Raw genomic sequence first — 26781 nt, forward strand, 5'->3', positions numbered from 1 at the left:
GTATTTTCTATTTCAGAAGTCTCTTTCTTTCGCTTTTATTTCAGAAAATTCCTTCCTCTGTTTCTAACTGTTCAAAAGAATTTTAAAAATTATTTTATTATCCAAGGTACTTATTAGTAGATGAGAGAAAATATTTAATTACAATGTCTGTTTTCCTTATTCTTTTTTTATATGTTAATAAAAATGATTTTTTGAGCTTATGATACTACTGAGTACAGATTTTTCTTATGGTACTAAAATATAACTTTCTAAATTTGGATAAAGATCAAATTATTCCTAAATTACTTTTTGAAAACAGGAGGACAGTTGTACAAAGTTTCTTAAAATATGTCTTAATTTCAACTATTTATTATGATCTTTTTGATGACATTTATATCCTTTGTAGTCTTAGAAACATAATCAGTATACAGCGGAAAATGAAGGAATTCACTGTATAAACAATTTGTATTTCATCTTCTGATCATGACAGAAATTCCTCATAGCAGTTGTTAGAGGGAGGAAAAAAACAAACCAAAACTATCCTGTCATAAGAATGCTGTAGCAAATACGGGAAGATCATGAATTCTGATATATATAATGGTAATATAATGCACTATGAGATCCATATACCCTCAGATAAGTAACAGCTAGACTAAGCACAGACCCCATGGAATCTTCTGACCCAATTTAACATCTGCCTATCAAGTTACCCATGAGTAGGTTAATGATCATAAAATGCTATAAAAGTAAAATCATCTATATGAATGTATCGGTAACAGCTAAGAATTAAGGTATGTTCTTGAGTTTAGTAAGTTTAATTGGAAATTCTTCTGAAAGTGTAAAGCATAAATTGATTATTTGTGAATACCATATGGCTGTTGGCTAAAATTTTCCAACATTGTCATTATCATGGAATAAGAAAAAATACTATTACAAACATTAGTGTAGCAGACTGTTGCATTCAAACCTGACAATTCCCTTAACTGATAACTTCCCTTAACTGTTGCCTGTAGGCTGGATGTGTTGGGGAAAATTCTGATAAAATAGTCCATGTTTTTAAAATATTTTGATTATTAAAAAATTCAGTAAAAGCTCAATTGTATTCAAAGTTGAAAGAGGGGACTAAAATTTTGGCATGAGGACTACATTTGTGTGGAAAAGTGGTTTTTGTAAGTGGTTGATGGAACCCTGGTAACTTACAATACAGATTTTTGCATTGTGTTATGGTATGAGCAACGCTTGTGACCTCTCTAAGACTAGTGGGCAGTAATGAAGGGTGAACTATTAGTCAGGTAGAAATTCAGGTCCAGGTCAACAAAACGGATGACAACCATTCCAGGCAATTCAGGTAAGAGAACAGAAGAGGTAAAGCTGAGAAAATCCAGTTACTACTGTATACATACCAGAAACCTAAAAAAATGACAGGGCCCCAGCTAACTCTTACAGAAGAAGCAGAAACAATAGATATAAATTTCAGCGAGCTCATTTATGTTCACCAAATGTTCTCATCATAGAGCACCAGCCAACATATGTTAGCGTGGGGCTTGAGTTTACAGATGAATCCATGGCCATGTACACTGATTACTCATTGGCTCTCAAATTCCATATTTTGCTGGTCTCCAAGTCATGTCATAGTCACAAATACAGCTATCAGAAAATGGGTAAAAGTTTTGAAAATGTTTGCAATTTCTAGTTCAATTTTCACAAGCATTTCATTCCAACAAAAGAAAATTCCATTGAGTAGTACTCAAATTCTGCAGGACATAATTAAATATTAGTGTGATTAATAGCGTGATGGTCAAATATTTTTGTGGCAGATGATCCTTCTCATATGTGTGTACAAGCAGTAATCCACTAGGTGGCAAGCACTACCAAAACGGCCTTTAGCAGATGCTAGACCAGCCTTGCTTTTAGATGATAAAATATGATGAGTTGGCTGCCTCAAAACAAAATTACAAGGTTAGTAGACATAAACCACACAGTCATGTCAGAACTTATATATCCACTTCTCTGTTCTTTTAAAGGGTCCACTTGGAATACAGTATTTCTTCATTCCTGATGTTGGAAATTGTTCTTTATTGTGCTCTACCTCAGAGCTCTTAAACTTCTGTTTGTAACTTTTGTGCAAATACAAGCTTGGTTAAAAGACACAACAATGAGAACAGAAAAGCACGAAAGTTTAGGGATAAGTTCATATACAAGATAAGAGAGTAGCAAGAATTAGAAAAAAAACAGGAACTTCCAGTACTTTTACCATTTGACCTTGCAGCTTAAAAAAATTAAAAATTGATCCTGAAAAGGGGAACATGAGTGCCAATTTCAAATAACGAAAAAGAACACTTCTGCTGTCTGATACATGCTAACAGCTTCTGTTCTTAATCTACTCTCTTTGTGGATACTGGCTTGTTTTCTGATGATGTTTTCTGATCTATTCCACTGAACGGACTAGTTTCAGTACTACTGAAAGCTATTTTTTACATGGTATGCTAGTGATATTGCTTGATCTTCCTTGCTTACCCATTCTCTCAGTCTACACTAGAAGTAATTTTGTCTCTTATGGCTAACTAGTACTGATGTAGACAAGGCACTGCGGTTTTTCACGAAGCTTGCTATTCATGTTTAGGTCAACAAAGTGGAAAAATTCATGTAATTCTGAACATTAATTACTCTCATTATTGTTATGACTATTGAATCTGGTAGAAATACTAGTTTAAAATACCCTAGCAATTCAGCTTGAGTGCTTGATCTTTTTGTTAAAAACAGCAATTGCTGTTGCAGTTAAGGAATAGCTCGTACATCACTGCAGCAATGGGAGCACTAATACTGTCTGGCTCCTGTTTCTGATCAGATGTAGAGAGTGGGATTAAAAATACAAGAAAATTTACATGACTGTTCATTGCTGTGATTACTGTATCTGTAATGAGGAATTTGGAAAAAAGTTCAGTATGGTACAGCCTCTCTAATCATTTTAGTCTGTTCCAAATGCAAGACTGCCAATGGATAATAATGACCCTGAACACAGTAACAGATAGCCTTTAATGGCCCTGACCAGCCTCACCTGGGAGCTTCAAACCCCATACTCCTGCTCCTGAGTCCAAGGGCTCTAATCCAGATCCACCTGGCTGTTCTCAGTGCTTGCCTGCATCCTCTTGGACCTGACTTCCTAGCCTCATTTCTGCCTGACCCCATCACCCTGGACCTGCCTAGTGACCACAAGACTCTGGCCCTCAGTAGGTCAGGTTAAGACCTGTGGAATGACTTTCCAGCCTATCTGTCAACCTGCCTCAGCAGCTGAACCTGGTTGCCATTTCCTGCAATTTGTGCCTGCCCTGCTCCCGGCCATTCTTCATTGCACCCTGACAGCAATCTTCTTGCCTGTACTCTGAACTGGATAGATCAGTCTTCATGAAGTATTTGCTGTAGACAGACAGTGGCTTCTCCATTTATAACTATTTCTTCTGTTCATATTGTTTTATGGAAATACCTTGCTTAAAAAGCCTAAAAATTACATTTTAGTTATAATCTACAAATAACAGATGAGGTGCCTGGAGTGAACAATGATATTTGCCAGACAGTTACTCAACAACAATAAAGCACTTTTTTTTTCTGCATTTACAATTATACTGAATGATACCATCATTTCACAAGTCTCCATACCTAGTAAGACTAGCAGCAGGAAATAGCCATTTCCATGTAGAAAGGTATGCTTTTTTTAAAATCTGCAGCAATGTAAAATCAGAGATAAATTTTGTCCTCACTTTATTGCATACTGTAAGCAGAAGTTGCAAGGGCCTAGCAAACCAGAACTGCAGCAGATTTTAAAATGCTGCAGTAGAAGTTTTCCTAGCTCTTTGGTCTGTACTGACAATTATGCAGCTGGTGGCTGGCGTAAAAGACTGCAGCTCTGAAAAGAAGGCACTGTTATAGATGGATTTGGATGAACTCTTCCCTGCCACCAAGCAGCGGAACCCTGATGATGGCACTGCAAAAGCCTAGGACCAATTTGTCTATTCATGGGACTGTAACTGTATAACCACAAGTACTATTTGAGTGAAAAAGTTTGCATATGGACCTAAGCACTGCTCTCCTCAAATAAATGAAAGAAAATTCACAGGCAATACAGGTGGTCAGCAACTCCCACATTCAACAACTGTTCAAATCCCCTCCACAGTTACTTCACTTGGAAAAAAAAGTATCTTTAAGTAAGAATTGCTTCGAGAGCTTTTAGTTGACTTCAGGGACAGGAGAGTTCTCTGTTACTGCAGTTTCTGACTGTATCTGTACTCCATTTGCACCTGCTTTTAATATGAAGTCAAATATTCTGGCACAGAATCACACGGAGTGCTTCTTTTGATTTCTTCCTTTGTAAGCCTATGTCAGTCATCATGGAGTCTTGTGTACTATGTTTGATCCTCTTTTTTTATTTTCAATTGTTATTCAGGTACTAACTATAGGAAACTCTATCAAGGAACCTACACATGGTCTGAGCTTGCCACAGCACTGCCTTGGTCTTCTTCCTAAGTGAAGAAGTGACTACAATCCTATGACAAAGTGAAGCGGTGACTACAATCCTGTGACAGTTCAGACATTTCTCCACATTTTCCTACAAACTGTATTAATTTGCACTTACTAACATTATTCTTTCCAAGCCACTGAGTTACATGTGCTCCATTCACTAATTAACATTTCCTTCTTATCCCAAACTCCTTTCTCCAGTTCTTCTGAGGACATTTTACTCCTATCTTCATATTCCCTGAATCTCTGCTCTAGCAACAAAATCTTTATATTTCTGGGTATGTTTCCTCTGGTTTAAAACCTGGGTAATCAATGTCTCATCTTGGGGAGGGTAACTCAGTTTAGTCTGAGTAAGACAATTCCTCCTAATGCCTTAAAGGACTAATTCACTCTAAAGTAAACTCTTGTGGAATGTAATAACTGGATACAAAGACATCTTGTACATCAGTACAATATGTACAAATGCAATTTATATCACAAACCCTACTTTTAGCCTTATTATGTTGTCACCATGTTTATGATAGTTATTTGTATTTTAATTAGTCTTCCTTTGCCTATCTCTAAACACCTGAAACATCCCTAATCAAATAATAATAATAAAGAATACCTTGGGGTTTTGATCTAACATTTTGAATTTTCAATTAAATATATTTTATGGCTTTAGAGCCAGTCTGTATGTAAAATACATAAAATTAATTCCACCAGCTACATCCAACAATTTTTGGTTACTTTGTAATTTCAGGTCTGACTCATTTTGAGAGAAGACAGCTTGTGTAGTCTCTATGTAAAACACTAGGAAAAACTTCAATTTGTTCTCTTTATAGATTTGTTTATTCAGAAAGAAGCTTTGAAAGAAAAGGCATTGAAAGGCTGGCTGAATAATGAATTGTTATTCTTTGAAGGCATATTATCTTCAAAAATACAAGAAAACCTGAGGGTTTCTAATGAGTAGAACTCTTATTTTTGAAAGAAAATAAATGGAAGAGTTTGAAAAGATTTTTTTTCTTGTAGGTTTTTTTATTTTCTCCTGGAGCTGCCTGTTGCTCTCATGTGGAAGCTTCCTGCTGATTTGACTTTCTATTCTGCTGTGAGACTGATGCCAAGATTTACATGATTGCTGTGGATAGGAACTGGATTTAGCATAAGGAAGAAAACTGCTTTCCCCTAGGGAGAGACAGAAAAGGGAAAGACAGAGTGGGGCACATAGACAATAATATCGGAAGCTATATTCTTGGTCAATTATTTTATTCATCCTCTATTTTAGATTATGCTGCAACTAATAAAAGGCAAGAAAACTACTGGTCTCAAGCCAGGAACAAAGATAAGCAAGGAAACTATTTGTGGTTTAATGCAAATGTCCAACTATAATGGAAGCAATGTACTGTTTTTATGCAGAACTGACATAGTGCACCTTGTGACGTAAGTGTAATTATCAAAAACTCTTATCAGAATCTGTCAGGCAGAGATTTGCCTTCTACACAGGGTCCTTCAGCAGAGAGAAAAGGGTGACTGTAGAACTGTGCATCATTACAATTATTTTAGCAATTCATTGTCTGTATAGTCTTTTGCACATTCTTCAGTTTTTAATTACATTCTCTGAACATTTAAATAGGTAAAGATTTTTGCTTATAAGGCAGACTTGTGCAACTTGAAATAATTTACAGCCAGTTGGCCAACAACTGACTTCTGTTAACCTACAGTGCTGATGGAAAATGCAATTTTTTGAGATACTGCAAAAAGTTTGCATCAAAATGTAGGGAACTTCACAAGCCAGGCAAGACTCCACAGTAAGCACACAATAAATCCTGAAGGCAGAAGGCAATTAATGGGACTTTGGCACTGAGAGGGTGTAGGTTTTCAAATGTAATTATTAACAGGTGATTTAATTTATTTTAGTATTTTTTCTAATACTAGATACCTAATAAATAAAATTAAATACCATAATTGAACAAAATATAAATATTATCTACTTGGTATAAAAGTTTAAATTCAATAACTGGAAGATAGCAAAATATTATTGAGGTAAATATTCTGGAGTTCCTGAACTAGATGTATCTAACAGAAAAAAGGGTAAGACTTAATTTTATTCCCTTTTCATTTGATCAGTTACACAAGCAACATTTATTCTGACATTTAAATCAGATTTTCTAACTACAATGACAGATTTTATGGTTTTGCATTTTGTTGATTATACATTTATGATTATCTCATGAAATTCAATTATTAAGAATAACTGATCCTTTAAATTAAGTCATGCCTCTTGCAGTGCTGGTTTTGCTGCTAGAAAATATTTGAGATATTCAATTATCATCTGCAAATCCTCAAATGGCATTTCTTGAAAAAAAGTGTCATCTTAGGGCCACTGATAATAATTGCTCAGTATGTTCTCATTTGCTAAAGATTACCTCTAATATCAGTGTTACTTGAATAGGAGTTCTAGCAAAGCCTTAAATTTGGAGTATATGGACAAGCTTCCTGGAGTTTAGAAGTTTATTTGAGCACCCAAAGTCTCAGTGAATCCACCATTCTATTGCAACTCCCCTGAACACAGAATTAATTTGAAGATAAACCTAATAACCTGATTCATAACTCCAATATTACCATGAGGGCTATGGTGTACTCATTATCTACCTTCGAGAAGAATTTATTTCCTTTGCAAATCATGGCAAATTGAGACTTGGTTTAGGGTTTTACATTTTGCTCCCCTGCTTTTAGAGTGGAGTGTTGACATAGAGTTTCCTTGTTTCAAAACCTCTAATTTTTTTACTATCTCCTGCTATGTTGCATTTGACTTTAATTTCTCTTACATGGGGAGGAGAGCATGTGGGGAACAAGAAGTTATTGTTATTTCTCCCCTCTCTATTTCCTACAGTTGGCTAATGAGATTTCTAATGATGAAATTCAGGGCAAGAAGTCTTACCAGGAAGATCAGAGAGTGTAAAGTCCAGCCTCTGTGAACTATTCTGATCTCCTACAAATAAAAAGTTGTAGGTCTCAGTCAGTAACTCCCATAGCAGTTCAGAAATTGTGCATAAGCATACAGAAAATATGACAATTAAAGAATTTAGGTAGAATAGATAGAATATTCCTCTTACCCTAGATACACTGTTCCAAACTATAATTAATAAATTTTTTGAAGTACATAATTAATATATTAAATTTCTCTACCTTCGACTTTTGATCATTGGATTTTATGCTTTTATCTAGTAACTAAAGGATCCTCTACTACTAGATGTTTTCCTTCTGTATAGATATTCATAATTATGACTCGTTATCTTTTCTATGAAGCTAAATGTGGAGTCTGCATATCAAGCAGGTAGACTGTTCATCCTTCCACCCAAAATGAAAGAACCTACCCCACAAACTTGACTAGATAGAGCATCACTTTACACCCTTACACGGAGCTATAATCAACTTTAATAGCCCAACCTTGGGCTTGTCACTGCTAGCTCAAACTGTTACTATGTTCATTGTGTTCCAACAGGGTCAGCAGGCTCAATGCAGAGACAGAGCAAGTTCACATTTATTCCTACAGAATACAATATAAAACTCCCCAATACATGATAAAGGTGGCTTTAGGACTTCTTTGGAATATATGTGCTCAGATAAATTTCCATCATTTCATCTGAAGAATAAAGTATTTCTAGTTTTGTAAAGATTTGGAATAAAACTGACTATCCCAACAGAGTAACAGGTCACCTTCTTTCCAGAAGTTCTTTTGGTCATTTCATTCATTTGTACGGTTAAGCACAGGAGTGGGACAAAACTACCAGCAGCTAACAGCACTTCTTTACCTCAATTCTTTTCCACACTTGTACCACAAGTCAGGGAGGTGACATTATGAACATGGTTCATCAGATTGATTAGAAAGACAAAACATCATATCCTATTTTGACCCAACACAGAAACCTGTCCAATAAGATTTTTTAAAAGCAACCAACTGGCCATGATTAACAGCAATATAACCAGAAGAGACCTTCTGAGAGGAAAGGAGAAAGTGCCAAAGAAAAGGCAACAGTGTATGCAACTATACATACACCCTATCAGTGAAAACTAGCTACAAACATAGTGCTTTTCTATAAAATCTGGAAAAAAATATATGTGCAAACTGGATTTCATGCAGAAAAACAGAAGTCTTCTTAGCTGTCTAAGCTATTAGGATCCAGTCTTGCCAGCTCTCCAGAGCTGTTCCCTTAAAACTGTCTTGTTCTATGATGCATGCTTACCAAAACCTGACAGTGCTTCACTGATACACTGAATTCACTGTCTATCATACCAGCCAATACCATCTTGGATTTTTTAAATACTAAGCTTGAGACTAAGCTGTCTACCTCTGTCCAACCTATTTTATACTTGGATTATAGGATGTGCCAGCGAAGAACAATCTTTTTTTTCTTTTTTATTTGTATAGTTCATTGTACAGCAAATTCCTTGTTCCTTACTAGAGCCCCTATTTATGTCAGTAATACAAACATAATGAGAAGAGAGGACAGCAGAAAACATCCAAAGTATTGACTTCAGCTGAGCTCTATCACTGAAGGTCTAAGAGGAAAGCCTACATTTCTGCAGTAGAAGTATTTGTAAATCCACCAAAAGATAAAATTATGAATACTTCTTCTTTGCTTGAAATAATGAAAAATCTTACCTACAAAGTGTGCTTAACATTCCACAAGTCAATGCTGTTTATTAGTGTTATTACATACCTGCAGCCATTCATTACAGAATAAACAAAATTAAAAATCTCTTATGTTTCGCTGGGTCAAGAAGCACTGGCAGAGCTGTGCTTCAATTTGTTACAATGTCCCTTGAAATCTAGTTTTCATAAACATGAAGCTTCCTTTCCAGATATACAACCAAACCACACTGGATTTGATGTCAGAGAGCTCATCCAATTAGTTTTCATTGACTTCAATATATGCTTATGTTTCTTAGCTGTCGTTGTCAGTTTTACAACAGTATTTTTTATTCAAGGGTAGCAAAAGGTATTTAACCATTTCTTAACTGGACTTGGCTGCACAGTTCTGGTTGCTGGCATATTTTGCTAAAATCTCTTGATTCTTCAGAATAGTTTTGTGTATGATAAACCCTAATCCACTGTCTTTATGCAGCTGTACACAGGATCAAATCAAAATCGAGTTAAGAAAGCTTGCAGAATGAATCAGCGAACAGTGTTTCTTTAAGAGAGAACAGAGTCACTGTGTTTCTAAAATAAAAAAAAAAAATTGTATCACGGGTTTCCTTACGATATGAGAAGTCTAACACACTGTAGTAAGCCCTCCATCTGAATGCATGGCAGGAAAAATACAAAACACAAAGTTTAAAAAATCCAGTAAAATTGTGAAGTCTTTTGTAGTATTGATTCTACAGATCGCATTACCTCTCGAGGTCGGAGACAGAGTCTCATAATGTAATCCTTTTCCAAGCAAAACAGGCATCCAAGTAAAAGACAGTCGTGTGGTCTAGCACAGTGTTCTGGAAGTTGTTTGAGATATATGCAATATATGTAGGATGTTCCTGCATCAGTATATTCTAGCATCATCATTTTGGCAGATCCGTCAGTAGAAAACCAGTTCTAATTCATACCTAACATCTTTATTCAGCAGCCTCAGAAGTTTCATCCTGCACACTTCTCCAGTCTCCTGTCACCTAGTTCTGCACATCTGGTTGTCTTTGTGTTATTTGCTTGGCACAGTCTCTTTCCACTTCAAGCTAAATATGAATAAAATATTTCTCTTTAAATGCTTATCCTTTCTCTTTTTCTGTGGTTAGCCTGCACATCTGGTAGCATTCTATTTACCTTTCAAGCTATTTTAGAAGGTAACAACATTTTTGCTCCAATTTTAGAACCTTAATGAGAACTTTCTTGCATTCACATGCAAAACAACAGCAAACAGAACCTTGCTGTGCCTTTAAAAACTCAGAACACCAAGGTTTGATTTGTATTCTGAAAGAAGTCCCTTAAAAATGGAAATCTGGGGAACACTTACCTTTGTGCACTACAGTACAGTGCAGATCTTTGGCATACTGATGACAGAACCTGCAGAGTCCCTTTTAGCTCTCTAGGGAGTCCTACAAATTTCAGATGCAGCAGCCCATGGTTCAATTTCTTGCTGGAATGGATTCTCCACAAGTAGGGATAATCCTTCATTTGATGCTTACTCACTTGCATACATTTCTGTATTCCATACTGGCCATACCAGGCTTTGCAATGCTTATTCTTTCTTCCCAGAATGTGTTTCTGCATTAGCTGATATTATTACACTTATTTGGTTGAAATGGCAATTTTCTTTTATGACCTTCTTCTCATTAGGTTAAATGAAATTTTCAAAGCCATTATCTCTAGGCCAATGCTTATCATGCTTGTTGTCAGGCTAACAAGTCACATTTTTTCCATTTTTAGTTTGAAGAGAACCACTCAGCAGTTTGTGGGGATCAGACTTTCAAGTATATACAGATACAGTTGGTTTTACTAAATACTTACCAAACACAGTAACACCTTATTTTCATTCTTTTTTTTTTTTAATTTTTCCCTCCTAATTATAAGTACATAAGATATAATAGCACCTCAAACACCACTTTCAATTTTTTTTTTTGTTTTGAATATCTTCTCTCTGGTTTTATAACAGCTATAAGGTATTTGGAGCATCTTTTGACTTGACTCGCTACCTGGATTTATTAAATAAAATTAATAATAACCTCAATACCCTTACTATAAGAACTACGCATAAGTTAACACACATACTACATGCATGTATTGATATATTACCTACATTACATAGTTTTAGTTTATGTAATAATTATAATAATAAATATATTGTCTAATATCTCAAGTAAAATACAGCTAAGTTACAACTTACAAAACACAAAACAGATGTTAATGTTGTAATTTTGAATCTATAAAAGCAGTCTAACTAGCTAAGATTCAAAAGAATATGCTGTTCTCCAGGTAAATAGAGCACAGTGAAGCACACAACATTTTATGACCTCATGGTCATATAGATACATATACATATAACAATAATGCAGTTAAGGAAACAGGTTATTGCATCTGAAAGACAGCAGAGGAAGATGGTAGAAAAGTTAGCTTTATGCAAACCTTATGCTGTACCACCTGCCACCTTGTGTCATGCACTGTTCAGCCATCACTGGAGCTCCTGTGAACAATTAAAGATTCAAAATAAATGCAAATCAGAACAAGCCACAGTCTTCTTATACTAAATACTGCTTAATCTTCCTTAATAATTATATTTTTGGTATCTACTATTACTGAACTTTAGTTGGTTAAGAAAATTCTAAAAGCATTTCCAACATTTTCTTAGCAGATACTGAATCAGAATTTTCAATTGCTACAGTATCACACAAAAAGTCTGTTTAAAATGAATTTTAGTCAAAGCCCTGAGCAATTTCTCATTGCTCAACTTCCTAGTACCAGCACTGTTCTTCACAGTGCAGAAACAATTCAAAATACACAGAGTCACATTAGCATTCTGCTGAGTTCTACATGTTCTAGCAAATAAAACAAGGTGGTTTGACAATCAGAGATACTACTTAATCTTTCTGGATAAATAAAAAGCCAGTAAATTTAAGCATTTCCTTTCATTTTACAAAATATTGTGGGATTTATTTTAATAAAATGAACTCTAAGACCTAATTGATTGGTTTCCATCTGTAATTTAGAGAAAGATTTTCAAAGGCATGAAACGCATCTAATTGATTTTCAGAAAGAGCTGAGGTCTTGATGCAGCCTTTACTGCAGTCAGCAGTGACATTTCCATTGATTTAAATAAGAACAGGTTCATATCTGCAGAGACCTAGCTGCTATTTATGCATTTTACATTATTCCTTCCATAGCTAGAGATTTCTTCCCTTTGTTTTTGTACAAATAATCTACACACTTTTGTACCTACACTCAGTACCATTTCTTTTATATTAAAAAAGGTCACATTTCCAAAGGTAATGAAAGTTTTAACACTGAAGAGTGAACACAGTGCAACTGCCATTCAGTTTTATGGTGCCTCTCTTCACTGAAGTCAATGGCATTATTTATGAGTAAAACAACCACAATGTTGAATACGTAGTTCAGTTACTCGATACTAAGATTACTCAAACTTGAGTAATTATACATAGAACTATTGTTTTACTGCTGCAAAAGTGAGGAAAATGTTATGAAATAGTCAATTCTATCAATAAATGAAACACTGTGATTTTATTCTGGTTTATTTAGCAAAGAAACGCAACTGAATATTTTCAAAGTATTCCTGTCTAAGGAATAAGGCTTTTCAGAGAATTGTCTCACTGATACGTGCAAAGATCAAAAAGGGGTGGTAGTGTTAGCATCCCAAATTCATTTAGATGAAACAATAAGATAACTAGGTGTAAAAAATGCACAGTCTTATGTTCAATGAAGTAAAGGATCAATTTCATCTAAAGGCAAGCGGAGTGTACACTATATCATCTGATCCAAAGGAGTGACCTTCTTGATTCAAATGCAAAATGCCTGTGCCTAGTGCAGATGGAATTTACCAGGACAAAATGTTCAATAGAAAGATTACATTTCCACTGGGGCAGAAAGGTATTTGTCAGTGTCTCATTACAGCTTTGATACAAACATCTTGGATTTCAATTAGCTTTGAGATAGAACAGTAATCCAGCATTGTAACTACAGACAAATCTTTATTTCATTTTTGTGGATTTTTGTTTCATTTGCAGTAAGATATTGCAAGATTTCCAAAAGAAATAAATAGAAGTAAATAACATTCCAGCCATTTTAATGTCACTTAGTGATTGTCTGTCTGATAACTTTGCACTAGGAGGCGAGGGTGACATAATTTACATTTTTTCCAGCATAAATGAAAAGTGCTGAATTCTTTGAACCATAAGTGTCCCATCAGTTCTTCTACCCTCACTGTCCTACCTCCTATTATTAACATACCATATCCACTCTGATGCTTTTGATCCTTTTCTATGAAAAGTAATTTGCTTTCCCAATGGAAATAAATATGAAATTTGCTTTAGTACATATCAGGAGTTCAAACAATGGCCCATAAAAATTTCCACTCTATGGAGGTCATGTTTTAACTTCACAAATTTAGTTTGCAGTCGTTTAAAATGCTTACTTCTACATACTGTTTGATATTTAAGAAAACTTGTATATTCTTCTGAATCAATCAGAGATGGACTAAGAGATGGAAGGGCAATTTTTAACCAGCAATTGAATATCTGTGACTGATTTTGGGTTAACTCCTGTAAAACTCTGCATAGAATTTGCCACCTTTACTTTATACCTATGTCAGAAGGGTAACTCTGTCAGCTTCTGAAATGTGGCAGGAAGAAGAGCCCAGAAATCACAATTTGGTATGATTCAGATGTTGATTTCCTTTCTGGGAAGGAAGTTATGAACTATTTCACGCAGCTATGATTTTAATAACACTCCAAATTATATATGGTGCCTTCCATTCAAAAGGCTTCCTTTCAAATATCAAATCACATAGCTTTAGCAGTAAGGAATATTGCTGTTGAAATCAGGATGGTTAATTTGACACATTAAGCAACTGAGACTAAGAAAAAATAAAGATATGTTTGTAACCTAGTAACCAGAGACACAAACTACCCAGGGCAAAACACCACTTTTCCTCCGATGACAACAAGGTGAAAAAGATATGACTTAAGTCACTTGACCCCACAATTCAGAGCAAGGACAAGGGGTGAAGAAACAGTCCTTTTAAGATGAATTGTTTTATGTACTAGCCACAAGCTTTTTTCTCTCAGAGAAAAAAATGCTACAAAATGCAAGATTTATTACTAAATATAAAAATGAAAACCAGAAAACTATAAAATCGCATTGATCCGCATTTTTTACTTCCTCTTGGACTCTTAATTGTTGACATAAATATATCACAACAGCTGAGCAGTAATTGTCTGTGGACACATACAATGAATTAAGCATATAGAATGGATGTTTTACCTCATTCCTGAATTGCAACCATCTTTACTAGAATGAATAGCAAGAAAAGATACAATTCTATATAACTATATGAAATTAAAAATAATTTTCCTGATTAATGACAGTATTCCTTAAATATAACATACTTCCACTGACTTTAAAACCAACTGTAAATACATTTTGCTCCTACAAACAGATCTGTGAATGTGTTGGAGCTTGCAAGCATTAACAGCATACACAATACTAACAAAAATAATGCCGTTTATTTCTTGCAATATTGCTGTAAAAAAATTAAATTTAACAGATTAGACTGTGCTTTGTATATGTAATGCAGAGCAAAAACTACCAAATTGTATGTGTAGATTTGTTCCAGAAGAATATCTGAACATGTTCTATTTACTGTAAAATAAATGCAAGTCCCAACTATAAAACTATAGTTAATATTCTAATGAAATTAAATTTAAATTTTATGAGTTTTTCCTGGAAGAAGGATTGAATTTTTTTGAAATTATTTTTTGCAGAGTGTCAAACTTCAATTATAAAATACTAGAGCTGTCTAAGAGTCCAGATTGCTATTCAACAAGGTGTTCCATGAGAAGATTTACATCTGTTGGTCAAAGCACTCTAGGAACAGACTTGGGAAGGATATCAGAGATCTAGTCCAATCTGCTTTCTATCTAATCTCTGGCTAAAAATACCCAGATAGAAGAGATTCCAGTAGCAAATCTAACTAAACAAAACCACAAACTGTTGTCTCTAAGACAAGTAGGCTCATACCTCGTAAAACTTTTTTTGACAGAAATGACAGATTTGACTCAATGGAAAGGTGAACACTAACAGCCATCAAGACCTGTGGTGATGACACCTATGGTTAAAAGCATTTATTGAAGAAAAGTTTGGATTTCTTGATTCTCAAAACCATGCGTCATGGCAAACATGTACACTTACTTAGGTCTATACAAATTCACACACACACACATACATATATTCCATTTACAAGGCCTTTTGCAGTTTTGTCTCTTTTTCTGTTTCAACACATATGCACTAATGTAGTCGAGGGCATTGAATTATGTACCATGAATGTACCATTCAAACCTAAACAGATTACTTTTGTTCAAAATGTGTTATTTTTAAAAATAAACTACTTGCATAGGTCAAACTATTTCACAAGAAAACATAAACACTTGTCAAATGGGATATTAATGTGGCCAAATTTAGTTCAAGCAAAGCAGAAAGAAAAAAATTAATCCTGTTTTAAAAAACAATCAACAAACAGGTTAACACCATATAATGTGTTTGCCTAGAAAACCTATCCATAAATAAGTAAGAGGAGATATTGTTTGTTTGGAGTATAAAGCATTAAACTAGTCTTAAATTAACAAGTACATGAGTTTAGCTATTCAAATCATGTTTATTTACATGGTTTGAATTTAAAACTTTTTCTGTTATTTTTTTTCATAGCAATGCACAGTAATTTTGCAGGTTCTCATTGATTGATTTTAACATTTTTGAAATGGAACAAAAATCTGAATCAAATTCAAATACAGTTTAGTTGCAACAGTCTTCACTGACAGACAACCAGACTTTCAAAATATAAGTTTGCTTGCATAAAAGGTATTGCAAGATGCACCGAACTACCCCTTACAAACATTCCAAATTATGTAAAGTTTAAACATCACTGTTACTGTAACAGTTATTGCTACAGGTGATTCACTTTGCCATCTCCTTTCTGCTCAAGTGTTTCGTAAATATGGTGTAAATACAGAGCTTGGCTTCTGCTAGTAATAAATGCATTTTCAACTATCTACTGCCTTGCAACTCATGTTAAAAGTAAAGATTTAAGCTAAGAAGTAGGAGGTATACGGAGAAAATTTTTATATGAAAAATTGATGCTTATGTGTTTGCTTTATAGTTTAACTGCGCTCTGAATGCATGTAATTTTTCAGAGCTTCTTCCATCATATCAGCAAGTTTCTTATTAAGGAACCAGAAAAGAAACAAATTCTATCCATTTCTGTTTTCAGTAAAATGACTCCATGGCACCAGTCTTTATGAAATAGATCTGACTGATGCTGTGATTCAGTGACTCTACTAATCTCATAACAATGTGAAAACATTAAAATTTAACTGTTAGAGCTAACAGTTGCAGCAGGAAAAAAGTGCACACTTTCTGTCTCCTTATTTACCCTATGATATTTTTGGCTAGTAATGCTAACATAATCCATACAAAAGGAATCCATTATGATCTTAACCAATATTCAAATGTATTCTCCTCTTTTGATGAGTACACAGACTTCCATAAAGGTCAATGGGAAACAGGTGCACACACTGAGGGCAGAATATAGCCTAGTGTACAACACATCTGAAAATAGTTCCTTTGAGCTGATCTCTTTGGTAGTTCTCATACTCCGTCATAAAACCACTAGAACTAGTGCAGGTTTTTGTGCCCTACAGTATACCTTAAGAAGCTCTCATTACTTCCTGTCTTAACCACACAATAGAAAAAATTCGAGAGTACCGTATGCAGACTACACTGAGGAAGAACTTGGAAATTTTCAGCTGGTAAACCTATTTTCTATAGTTCTTGGCAGGGAATCACTCTCAAGTGCTGCACCATTCACTAGTGTATGTTTTGTGCCAAAGGTTACCAGACTGCAAAAGGGTTCTCATCTCAGAAAGGACCCGTCATTCACCATCACCTTATTTGGACACAACAGAAAAAAAATGTCCATGTCCATCTCGCAGGAAAGAGGGGAGAAACTCTTACAAAATGTATGGAGGTTATTAAATGGTCAGAAGTCATCTAGACAACAGACAGGTTTTTTTAAGGTATAGTACGAACCCTGACTCACATGGAAGACTACAGCAAAGTAAATAATCAACACTGATTCCTGGAGCAATTGAAGTTTTCCTAGCAGCTATCCCAACGAAGTACCAACCAACCTGCTCAGTTTATGATACCTAACAAAAGATTGCAACAAAGCCGGACTGCAAATACAGCCTTTTTCCACTGCTTGTCAGGACAAGTTTCAAAAATACACTCACCAGGCATAACTATTTGTAGATCCAGTCATTGCAAATAAATTATTCCAATTCTGTAATAGTAGAAAATTTAACCTGCTCTGGATTTGATAGTTACTACCTCCAAAAAGCTTCATTTCATAGGGTGTTGTGAACATATACTCCGCTTGAACTACAGCAATCTTCCACGTAATTCTGCTTTGGTAAGCACAGTTCTGGCAGACCACCAGGCTGGGGGACCTGAGATAGTAGTCAGTAGCACTAGCCCAGCAGTTACCAAAACAGGTAAAGGATTTTGATACAGGTTTCCACAGGATACAAGTGACAATGTACTTATTACTTTAGGACGAGTGGGGAACAGCAAAGTCACTTGCTACCGGTTTGGAACTGTATCAAAATGAGCTGTGTAACCACTCCTGGACAAATCTCATGATGGGAACGCCGTGTGGCCAGGGCAGTCCAACGCCACCGGCTGACACGCACAGAGCGCAATTTCCAGCGGCCACTTTGTCACTCGCCTGACGCTCACATCGAATCAGGCTTTTATACTCCTTATTCCCAGGTCACTGGAGGGATTATGGCTACGGGCCGCACGAGGGCCCCGCGGTTAAAACCATACAGTTCCTTCAGTGTCCGCACCGAAACGACTCGTTTTCACGCTCGGCTGCGGGAGGGGGCTAACGCGAATCCTCCCTCACCGCCCGGAAGCCAAAGCAGAGGCGAAAGCGCTGTCCCGCCCATGGATCCCGCCTCAGCCCGCTCTGCCCTGCCCGGGACCGCTGCCGAGGCCTCCGTGAGGCGAGGTCGCCCCGCGCCCCCACCACCACCGAAGCAGGGCACGGCGCGCATGCGCGCGCACACTCCACGGCAGGCGGTGGCGCTCGTTGCCCGGACCTCGCGGGCGCTGAGCCCGAACTGCCGGTGGGTTCCCACACCGGAAGACTACAGTTCCCATCATGCAACGCGCGGGCGCTCCGCACTCACGCCCGGGGAGCGCCTGCGACGAGACCGACACAGCGGCGCGCGCTGCATACTGGTCGTCGTTGTTCTGCAAGCGGCTTCCCCAGCCAGCGCCCCGCGGGAGGGGTGTGGCACCGGGCCTCGGGAAGCGCCCCATCCCCGCGTCGCTTTGCGCTCTTTCCCCGTGTTAATTCCTTTCCGATCTCCGGCCCTGACGGTGCGGACGAGTGGGGAATTGGGTGCTTTACTGCGCAGATCTCCGTGCCCTTCCGCAGTTCCCGTAAATATCTGCGCATCCCGCAACGCCTTGGGAGCTGGTTTGACCCTCGTTGTCTGCCGTAGGGAGCCGCCTGCCAGCTGTCGGCGCCTTTGTGCGGCGGCGGAAGGGGCGCGGGGCTGAGGGCGGCGGGCGCAGGGCAGGAACCGCGGGCAGGAGCCGCGTACAGGTGCGCAGGGAGCCGGGCCGTGCCTGGCGCTGCTGCGGCCCGGTGGGAACGCGCCTTCCTTCGGCCTCGCCCTATGCAGCGAGGCCGCGGCAGCAGGGTGGGGCCAGGGGTGGCCCGCGCCGGGGCGCACTTAGTGGGGAGTGCTGCTTTCTCCCGGGCCGCGGGGCGTGGTGCGACCCTGTCAGGGCTGCCGGGCGCTCTCCCCGGGACGGCCCTTGTAGGATTTGGGTGGGGACTTTGGTTCTGATGGCACCAGGTTGGTAGCGCGGTCAGCTCCAGGCGGGGCGGGACCCCGCTCTCCTCGAGTTCGCTCGGTTTGTGCTGCTTCGCTTCCCCGGGCCGGCTCTGGACGGGCGGCAATCCATGGTGTGACAACCCGTTTTCCTAGTGTTCTTCTAAAGGGACACGGGAATGCCATTTGAAAATACCGACCGTATTTATTTATATAAAAGGTTGTTTATTTATTAGCACTTTAATGTTTAAAGATGACATGAAGGAATACATACATTTACTCCTATATACGTATTACTAAGATATGGGATTAGACGTATGAGGCTTGCAACATTTTGCATCCCTTTCTGTGCTTAGCTGTGCTGTGCAAACACTTGAAAGTATTCTTAATTTTGCATTAGCACATAGTCATATTACTAACGCTTCATCTTGTATCCTCATTGTCAAGCTTAGTGTAAAAGCATTTATAGTTCCCTCATTTGTTGTAGGAGCACTTGTGCATTTTCTTTGCTGACTTGACTTTCCTTAAAAACGGTAAAAGTGAAATCTTCACCTAGCCCATTCACAGAGTTTTTCATACCTGTGTTCTAATTTTTTGTGAAGTTCTAAAGTTACAGGGTTTCCACCTTTTGTTGTTGACTGTCTTGTTTGTATTTGAGTTAGTTATATAAAAAAACTTTTTGTATCATTTTTGTCTCTAAACGATCCACCAGTTTATTAGCAGTGTAGTAGTTTTGCGGGAAAAAAATTATAATGCATGTATTTTACAGTTTTCTTTGACCACTACACTTGTACTTACATTGCCTTGTAATTTATAGTGATCCTACTAAATGTTTTAATAAATCTTTATTTTGAGTCCTATATGGGTTTGTAGAAGGATACATAGCTCACATACTGTTAAGTTGTAGCATGCCAATATTTAGCTGTTGAAGTGAAAAGTGAAAGAAATATTGCATTGCTGCTTTCCTTGCTGTTTTCAGTCTCACAGTCTTTGTAGCTGCAGAAATCCTGTGGCAAAATCAAATACTCACATCTTCAGTGCCGAAGGTTTCTTTCACAGTAGTTCCTTCAAAGAGCATCAGACCTACCTTGGAAGTGGATGCCATCACCATGTCATAGTTCTGTCTGTTTGTTTTAAATCAATTACTTAAGTATTGAAAATGTGTTAGGTGAAAGAAAAACAGAAATAGGAATGTGGTTTTTTTCAATTATTGTTGACTTCTCAGGCTTCTGGTAAGCTGTTTTTGGTAAGCTAGTGTAATTTCTTTGAGGATACCTTCTGGAAAGAAAAGCTGCTGTCTTTAAAAAAACCCAACAACAACAAAACAAAAAACCAAACAAAAGCCAAGCAGTGACATGATTGCTGTTGATCAGTGTTTCAGCCATGTCTGACAAAAGTGAACTGAAGGCGGAGTTGGAGCGCAAGAAGCAGCGATTAGCTCAAATCAGAGAGGAGAAGAAGAGAAAGGAGGAAGAAAGAAAGAAAAAAGAAGTAAGAAATAATTTTCACTTTGAAAATTGACTTTGCATATGTAACTTGCCCAAAATTTAAGGGTAGGTTCACATAATCATTTTCTGTGTCCTATTCAGGGAGTGTCTTTTTAGTGGTGGGTGCTAATACAAATGCAGCACTTTCATTTTCTGATAATATGAACACCTACTGTTTTCTTTACAACTGTCCGTATGATAAGTTGGGTTTTAAAAAAGCCCACAAAAATTAGTATCTTACACTAGCATAAAGTTCAGAACTACTTGTGTGCATGTGACGTCATTAATCAAATCACTCTGATCTATCGCATGAAAGCTCTGCTTAATGAGTTGTGATTGCTGTTATTTAAAGAACTCATTTCTGAAGTAGGGTTCTGAGCATACCCATAGGAATTGTCTGACTGTCAGTATTATCATTGTACAAACAATGTGCTATGTTATTCTGCTCTTTGACCTATCTATAGGCTGAACTTTAAAACCAGAGTAACACTCAGGATGTATACGGTACTTGTGTTTTGGATTTAGTATGTTAACAGTCTTGTGGCTTTCTTGCTGCTCAAGTATGTGACAATCAGTGACATATTGCTGTTTCTCCTGAATGCAAATTATACCTCATAAAAGAAACTTTTGCTGGAATGTTTTGGGGTACTTTTTCATTACTTCTCTGTGTTTTGGTTATGATGTAGTTGGTGTTCTAAATCAGCATATAACTGAAGACTGGGCAGTTGCCAACTACATGATTCAGACAAAAAGGAGAAGGAAATAGCTCAAATTATTTCCTAATGATCTTTTAACAATGTATTGCCAGAATTGCTTTTTAAAAAGCAGTTAACTAAGGGTAGAAAGATATGGAGTATTCAGCATCTTTTGCAATAGAGCTTGCATTATTTCTAAATGAAAGGGGGTGGGGGTTTACTTTTTTCTATGTAGCAGATAACACAACTTAAAACTACTTTCTTTTGATACAGTTATTGTAATTTTAAAATATTTATCATATGACTGTCTCTAAAATAATTTTATGCACAGGTACAGGATGTTTTTTTCACCGTTTGCATTTTACAGTGTTTAGGATTAGTGTAAAAAAGGTACTCTTAATTTTATGAAGTGTTAGTCATTTTGGCAAATAAGCAGACACTTTTTGCATGTTTATATATGTCCTTCAAAGACAGTACCAAAGCTTCAGGATGTTGTCATTCCTGTCTTTTTACTTTATCTACTAAAAAGAACCATCAGATTTATTGAAATTGAATATCTAACCTACTTGATGATAGGTTTCAGTATTACAAAAAACACTGTGGGGTCTCAAAATAAATGAAAGATTAAATGATGTTAAATGCTATAACTTAATTATTGAATCATTTTTAGACTGACCAAAAGAAAGAAGTTCTTCCAGTACAGGAAGAATCTGATCTTGAAAAGAAGAGAAGAGAAGCTGAAGCGTTGCTTCAGAGCATGGGGTTGACACCTGAGTCTCCTGTTGGTAGGAATGTTACTATTTGTTTGAAATAAATGTTTGGGAGTTTTTTGTTTAGTTTTTTGGGGGTGAAGTGTTTTTCAGGGCTTTGTGTTGGGGTTTTTTTTTTGTGGTGGTGGTTTGTTTGCTTTTGTTAGGATTTGAGGTATTTATATAACTAACATAAGAATTCTCTGGCCACTTTTTGTGGGGTATTACATGTCTGGGTTTTATACTGTTTGGTCCTGCATTATTTGTTACAAATATCAAATTATGTGCTTCAGTACACGTTACATAACATTATTTTATAAAATAACACCATTTACACTCAGTGGATTATTTGAAGTATATTAGTTAACATATGTAAGTATCATGTATGCATTTTCTTTTCCCCCCCTTTTTTTTCCTGCTCATTATTTTCCTCAATTTTTTTTTCCTTACTCTCTTCCATAATGCCAAATTTTAGTGCTGATATTCTTGTATGGAGTTGGCTTGTTTCTTTTCCACATCTTTTACACTCTAGTTTTTCTTACCTCAAATACCTGACTGATTTTGATGAAGCAGTAGCAACACTAAATACAAAAATTAGCTTCCCAAGGTGCAAATTTGTATCTGTGCAGCTCTTGGATGTGTTAGCATATTGGCTGTTGCTTTCTGCCTTTACATAGGCACATCTCTATGGAAGAGGAAAGCAAGGAGCACGATAATGCAACTCTACTTTTTCTCTCTAACTTTGAAATCAAAGGGGTTTAAAGCTTATCAGTTTGGCTTCTTGGTGAGGCTCTATTCAACTGGGTTTGTAAATAAAAAGTAATAATAATTTCTTACAGATATATCTGTGATTATATTTTCATAATTGCTTTTGTATAATCCTCAAGTGTTCGAAAGTGAACGTGGAATAAACACCCTTATAGCTGCTCACATTCCAACAGCCCCAGGAGTCATTTTTGGTAGTTGAAACTGTTCTTATAGTCAAGAGACTCCATTTGGCTGCATTCGCACTAGCGTGCAGCTGTTAAAGTAATCGATTCTGACCTACTACAGATTTTCTTTGCTAGACTAATAGTTGAACACTTCTCTTGCATGATACTGTGCTAAGGCAGTTGATGAAATTTTTGTGGAAATGTATGTGGTTGTTGGTTTTTTTCAAATCTGGAAGAGAATCTAAAAACCACAGAAGAGCCAGTCCTCAAAGCAAGTTAATGCATATGCTTAGAGTAGGTGTTCATGAAGAACTGGAGGTGCTGACATGCAAGACTGGGGCACGCCCCTGCGTGTTGTGTTTAATTCCACTGAGCTGCTACTTAATCACAGCCTTCAATGTACTCAGGGAATTCATTCTGTTTCCTTTCAAGATAACCAGATCTGATATGGATCCTTAATCAAGTTAAAATGTCCTACTTGCTACTGCAGTTAGCATGCCTAAGGCACAAGCTCCTTTTCTGCTGACTGGGTGCTGGCAAATAGAGTGATTGTATGCCTGAACTGATGCTAACTCATGGCTGAGCTGCTTGGTGTGCAGGTAGCTTGTGCTTGCACTGTCAGTGGAGGGGGATAGCTTGATATTAGATTCTTTCATGGAAAACTGTGTTAATTCCTAAGGCAATTCCTGTGCTATTAACTGCTAGAGAGAGATACGGTCCCTTCTCTCTTACAGGAGAAGGGACTGTATCAATGTCAGTATGTTTTTGAAGCCTTAAGTTAGTGAACCAGAATTATTTTCAAGAAGATTCTATAGTTCAATCCTTTGGGGTAGGTGAAATTCCATCTGGTCTTTTCGTAAGACTGTTGGTCTTTCAGTGGGACTCACCTCAGTTTTGGGAAGGGTCTCTCGAGAGTCGCTTTGCCCACAAGAGAGCGCTGCAGCACCAGCACTGGGCCCTGCGAGTGGCGCCGCGATGTCACACTGTCCCGAAAATGCGCACAAATGACAGTGCAAAGGCCTGCGGGAATCTCCTTCAGTGTACGTTAACCAGTACATGGTCAGGAGGAGTTGAAGAATTTATATATTCTTACAAGCCCGCAGTTACATAAGTATAACGTCTAAATGTGTGTATGTGTGAATTTATGAAATACAACTGAAGACCTATAAAAAAGGTCTCTCCCCTAGCGGGAATGAAATTTTAATAAATTGAAGAATTCGCTGTTATTTTGGTAAAATTAAGGGAGAATTTTTGTCAGTCAGAACCGTGTCTCTGTTTTGGGATGGGGTAGAAAAATTCCTTAGAATTCACAATATACTTGTGATTTCAAGAAATTCTGCAGAAATCCTGAAGACCTAAATTCAGAGTTCTCCTATGCTTAACTGCTGACAGAGTAGACAGCAGTTTATATACATAATTTGTGTTCAGTTGATTAAAGTGTTTTTTAAGGGTTGCTAAGCAGTGAATGCTTTACATATTGCTGAAAAACAAAGCATATAAGGACCTTCAAAACACCGCTTGATTCTTGTGTTTAAACCCTAAGTCTCATTCAAAAATTATTTCTAAAAAGAAAAGTTGAAAGGAATATCAAAGTAGCTTTGTATTTGTATCAGATTGTATGATATCATTCACTATGTATCACTTCCAAAAAGCATGTTACTTTTTAAATGGTAAATGCAGTCTTCATCTACATGCAGAAAATGAACTGACACTTAAGAAGTTTAAATACAGTGGTACTAGACTGTTTACTGTCAAGCAAAAAAAAAGTCATTTTCAAGACCTAACACTAGAAACTTTGTAATACACAAGATTTATGTTGATTTGATTCAAACTAGAACAAAAATAACAGGATGTTTTATGACAAAGCCATTTTTTTTTGGTCCACGCTTTGGTGATTCTATATTTTGAAATAACATTGCCAGTTACAGACATTCATTGTCTAATCTTTAAGAAAGACTAATGCCAGAGCTGTGTTAACAGCTATTTTTTCCATGTTTAAGTAACATGAATCAGTGGAAATTACCCTTTGAAAATCAGTGTCATCATTTGTCAAAAGTTCAGTTTAAAAATATTTTTTCAATTCATTTTCTCTTAAATGTCTCCCCCTCCATGTCTTTTTGTATGCTCCAGAAGCATAAATGCCAAACAACTGCATGAAAGTCCAGCATGAATTGTTAACATTGTCTTTTCCCCTCTCTTTCTACTGTTCATTTTCATCCATGTATTTTTTGTTTGCCATCACTTTTTTTTTTAATACTTCATTTTAAATTAATTTGAAAACATCCTAAGCTGTGCAACCTCTGCGAGTAGTAACAGCGGATACCTGTCTGTTTCACTATTTAGTCCCTCCTCCTACCTCTCCGTCTTCCAAATCTGTGAGTACGCCAAGCGAGGCTGGGAGCCAGGACTCCGGGGATGGTGCTGTTGGATCTAGGTATGTTACTTTCCTTGTCATGTTCCTTTGCTCAATACTTGTATTCTGAATAATTAAGCTTTAGAAGAAATCAAATTATCAAATAAAACATGAGGTTATAGTGTTGAATCTGTCAAGAGTGACTGTTTTGCAGAAATACTTTACTTCAAAATTTGAAATGCAACTACACTTCCTGATTTGAAGTTGCCAACAATAATGTTGAGTTGTTTAAACTTGCAAGTTTGAAGTAAAATGAATGTCTTTGGACAATAACAAACTCAAAAAGTCTAGCTTCTGCTCTTTTCCCAGGCTTTTTCTAAAGGAGGGTGGGTATGGATGATAGGCTATTTCCTTTTTGCCTTACCTAGTTAATGTAATAAAAGATACTGTCTATAAACTTTGCATTACTTCTGATTTTATTTTTCCCTTACCCAGAATCATATTTCTCATTATTTCACTTCATCTGTGTAACACAACTACAGCACTTGCAATCTCTTATTTTGTCAAAACATAACTCCATCTTAGAACAATTGCAGTTGTTTTGGTCTTTTTTCAGTGCCAGTACTTGTCACATCTGTTTGACCATTTCTTTGGGCATGGTGGTTTGAGACATGCTGCTCTAAAGAAGAATCAGATAAATATTTCTGTTAAATATTTCAAGTGGTGAAATATGGGTGATAAGGTGGGAAAACACTACTTCCAAAGGGTCTTTCTACTGTTTCTCATGCACAGTCTGCAAATAAGAGCAGTAGATGCCTGTTAATATTGGCAATATATTTTCAGCAAGTAAAGGTCGTGTACTTTAAATTTATAAATTTGAGTATACATTGTGGATGAAGTTTAGTTCAAACACAGTAACTGCAGCAATTATCAGTTACCATTGTTGTATGAGTAGTTGTTTTTGAAAAAGAGTCAATGGTTAGACCACTTTGAAACATCTTTTAAACTGACTGCAGTAACATCTTGTATGCGTGTGGATTATGCATGCATAACTATATGCAACTTAATCTGAAAATATCCAGGATACTAATGACCTGAAAAAAGGTTACATGGTGCCTATTTCTAAGTAGAAATCATTAAGTTAAAACAGAGAATAAATACATCAAGCAGGAGATGTGAACCCAGATGTCTTTTTAACAATGCTCAGGTATGATCTTGTTTGCCTGTCATGTTAATTAAGAACCAATATAATTGTTCCTTAATTGAGTAGCAAGCACATTTTAATTTGTTCAAATTGTTATTATTGCTTATTAAATTGTCAGTTTTTATATTTATATATGTATTTATGTTCACTAGAAGAAAAAAAACCCCAAGTTTTTGAAGTATGATGACTTTTTTAAAGAAAATATTATCTTTCCATTCATACCTAATTTAAATTCAGTATGAAACAGTATGGATAGGCCACTTACC

General features: G+C 36.7%; 1 protein-coding gene and 1 long non-coding RNA gene across 7 annotated transcripts in view; one reads left to right on the forward strand and one right to left on the reverse strand.

Moving 5' to 3' along the window:
- Nucleotides 1–5811: 5811 nt before the first annotated feature.
- On the reverse strand, nucleotides 5812–18399 carry LOC121670441. Its single transcript, XR_006018143.1, has 3 exons — nucleotides 17482–18399; nucleotides 11591–11648; nucleotides 5812–7465 (listed from the first exon to the last, which is right to left on the reverse strand). It is a non-coding gene; the product is annotated as an uncharacterized LOC121670441 (long non-coding RNA).
- Nucleotides 18400–18485: 86 nt separating this feature from the next.
- The window catches only part of DYNC1I2 (dynein cytoplasmic 1 intermediate chain 2), a 28931-nt gene continuing 20635 nt past the window's right edge, over nucleotides 18486–26781 (forward strand). The window contains exons 1-4 of one of the 6 annotated variants that reach the window (XM_042040636.1): nucleotides 18486–18697; nucleotides 20469–20586; nucleotides 21948–22062; nucleotides 25248–25392. In XM_042040636.1, coding sequence (XP_041896570.1) covers nucleotides 20479–20586; nucleotides 21948–22062; nucleotides 25248–25392 — 368 coding nt within the window. In that variant the 5' untranslated portion in view covers nucleotides 18486–18697; nucleotides 20469–20478. Of the gene's footprint in view, nucleotides 18698–18761; nucleotides 18864–18917; nucleotides 19120–20468; nucleotides 20587–21947; nucleotides 22063–25247; nucleotides 25393–26781 lie in introns of those variants that run through there. The other 5 variants (XM_042040637.1, XM_042040641.1, XM_042040638.1 and 2 more) reach the window with 5 other exon arrangements.

The sequence above is a fragment of the Corvus kubaryi genome, unplaced genomic scaffold (assembly GCF_017639235.1).
Source record: "Corvus kubaryi isolate FWS band 111438036 unplaced genomic scaffold, C.kubaryi_AGA036_p1.0 37396, whole genome shotgun sequence".
Lineage (NCBI taxonomy): Eukaryota > Metazoa > Chordata > Aves > Passeriformes > Corvidae > Corvus > Corvus kubaryi.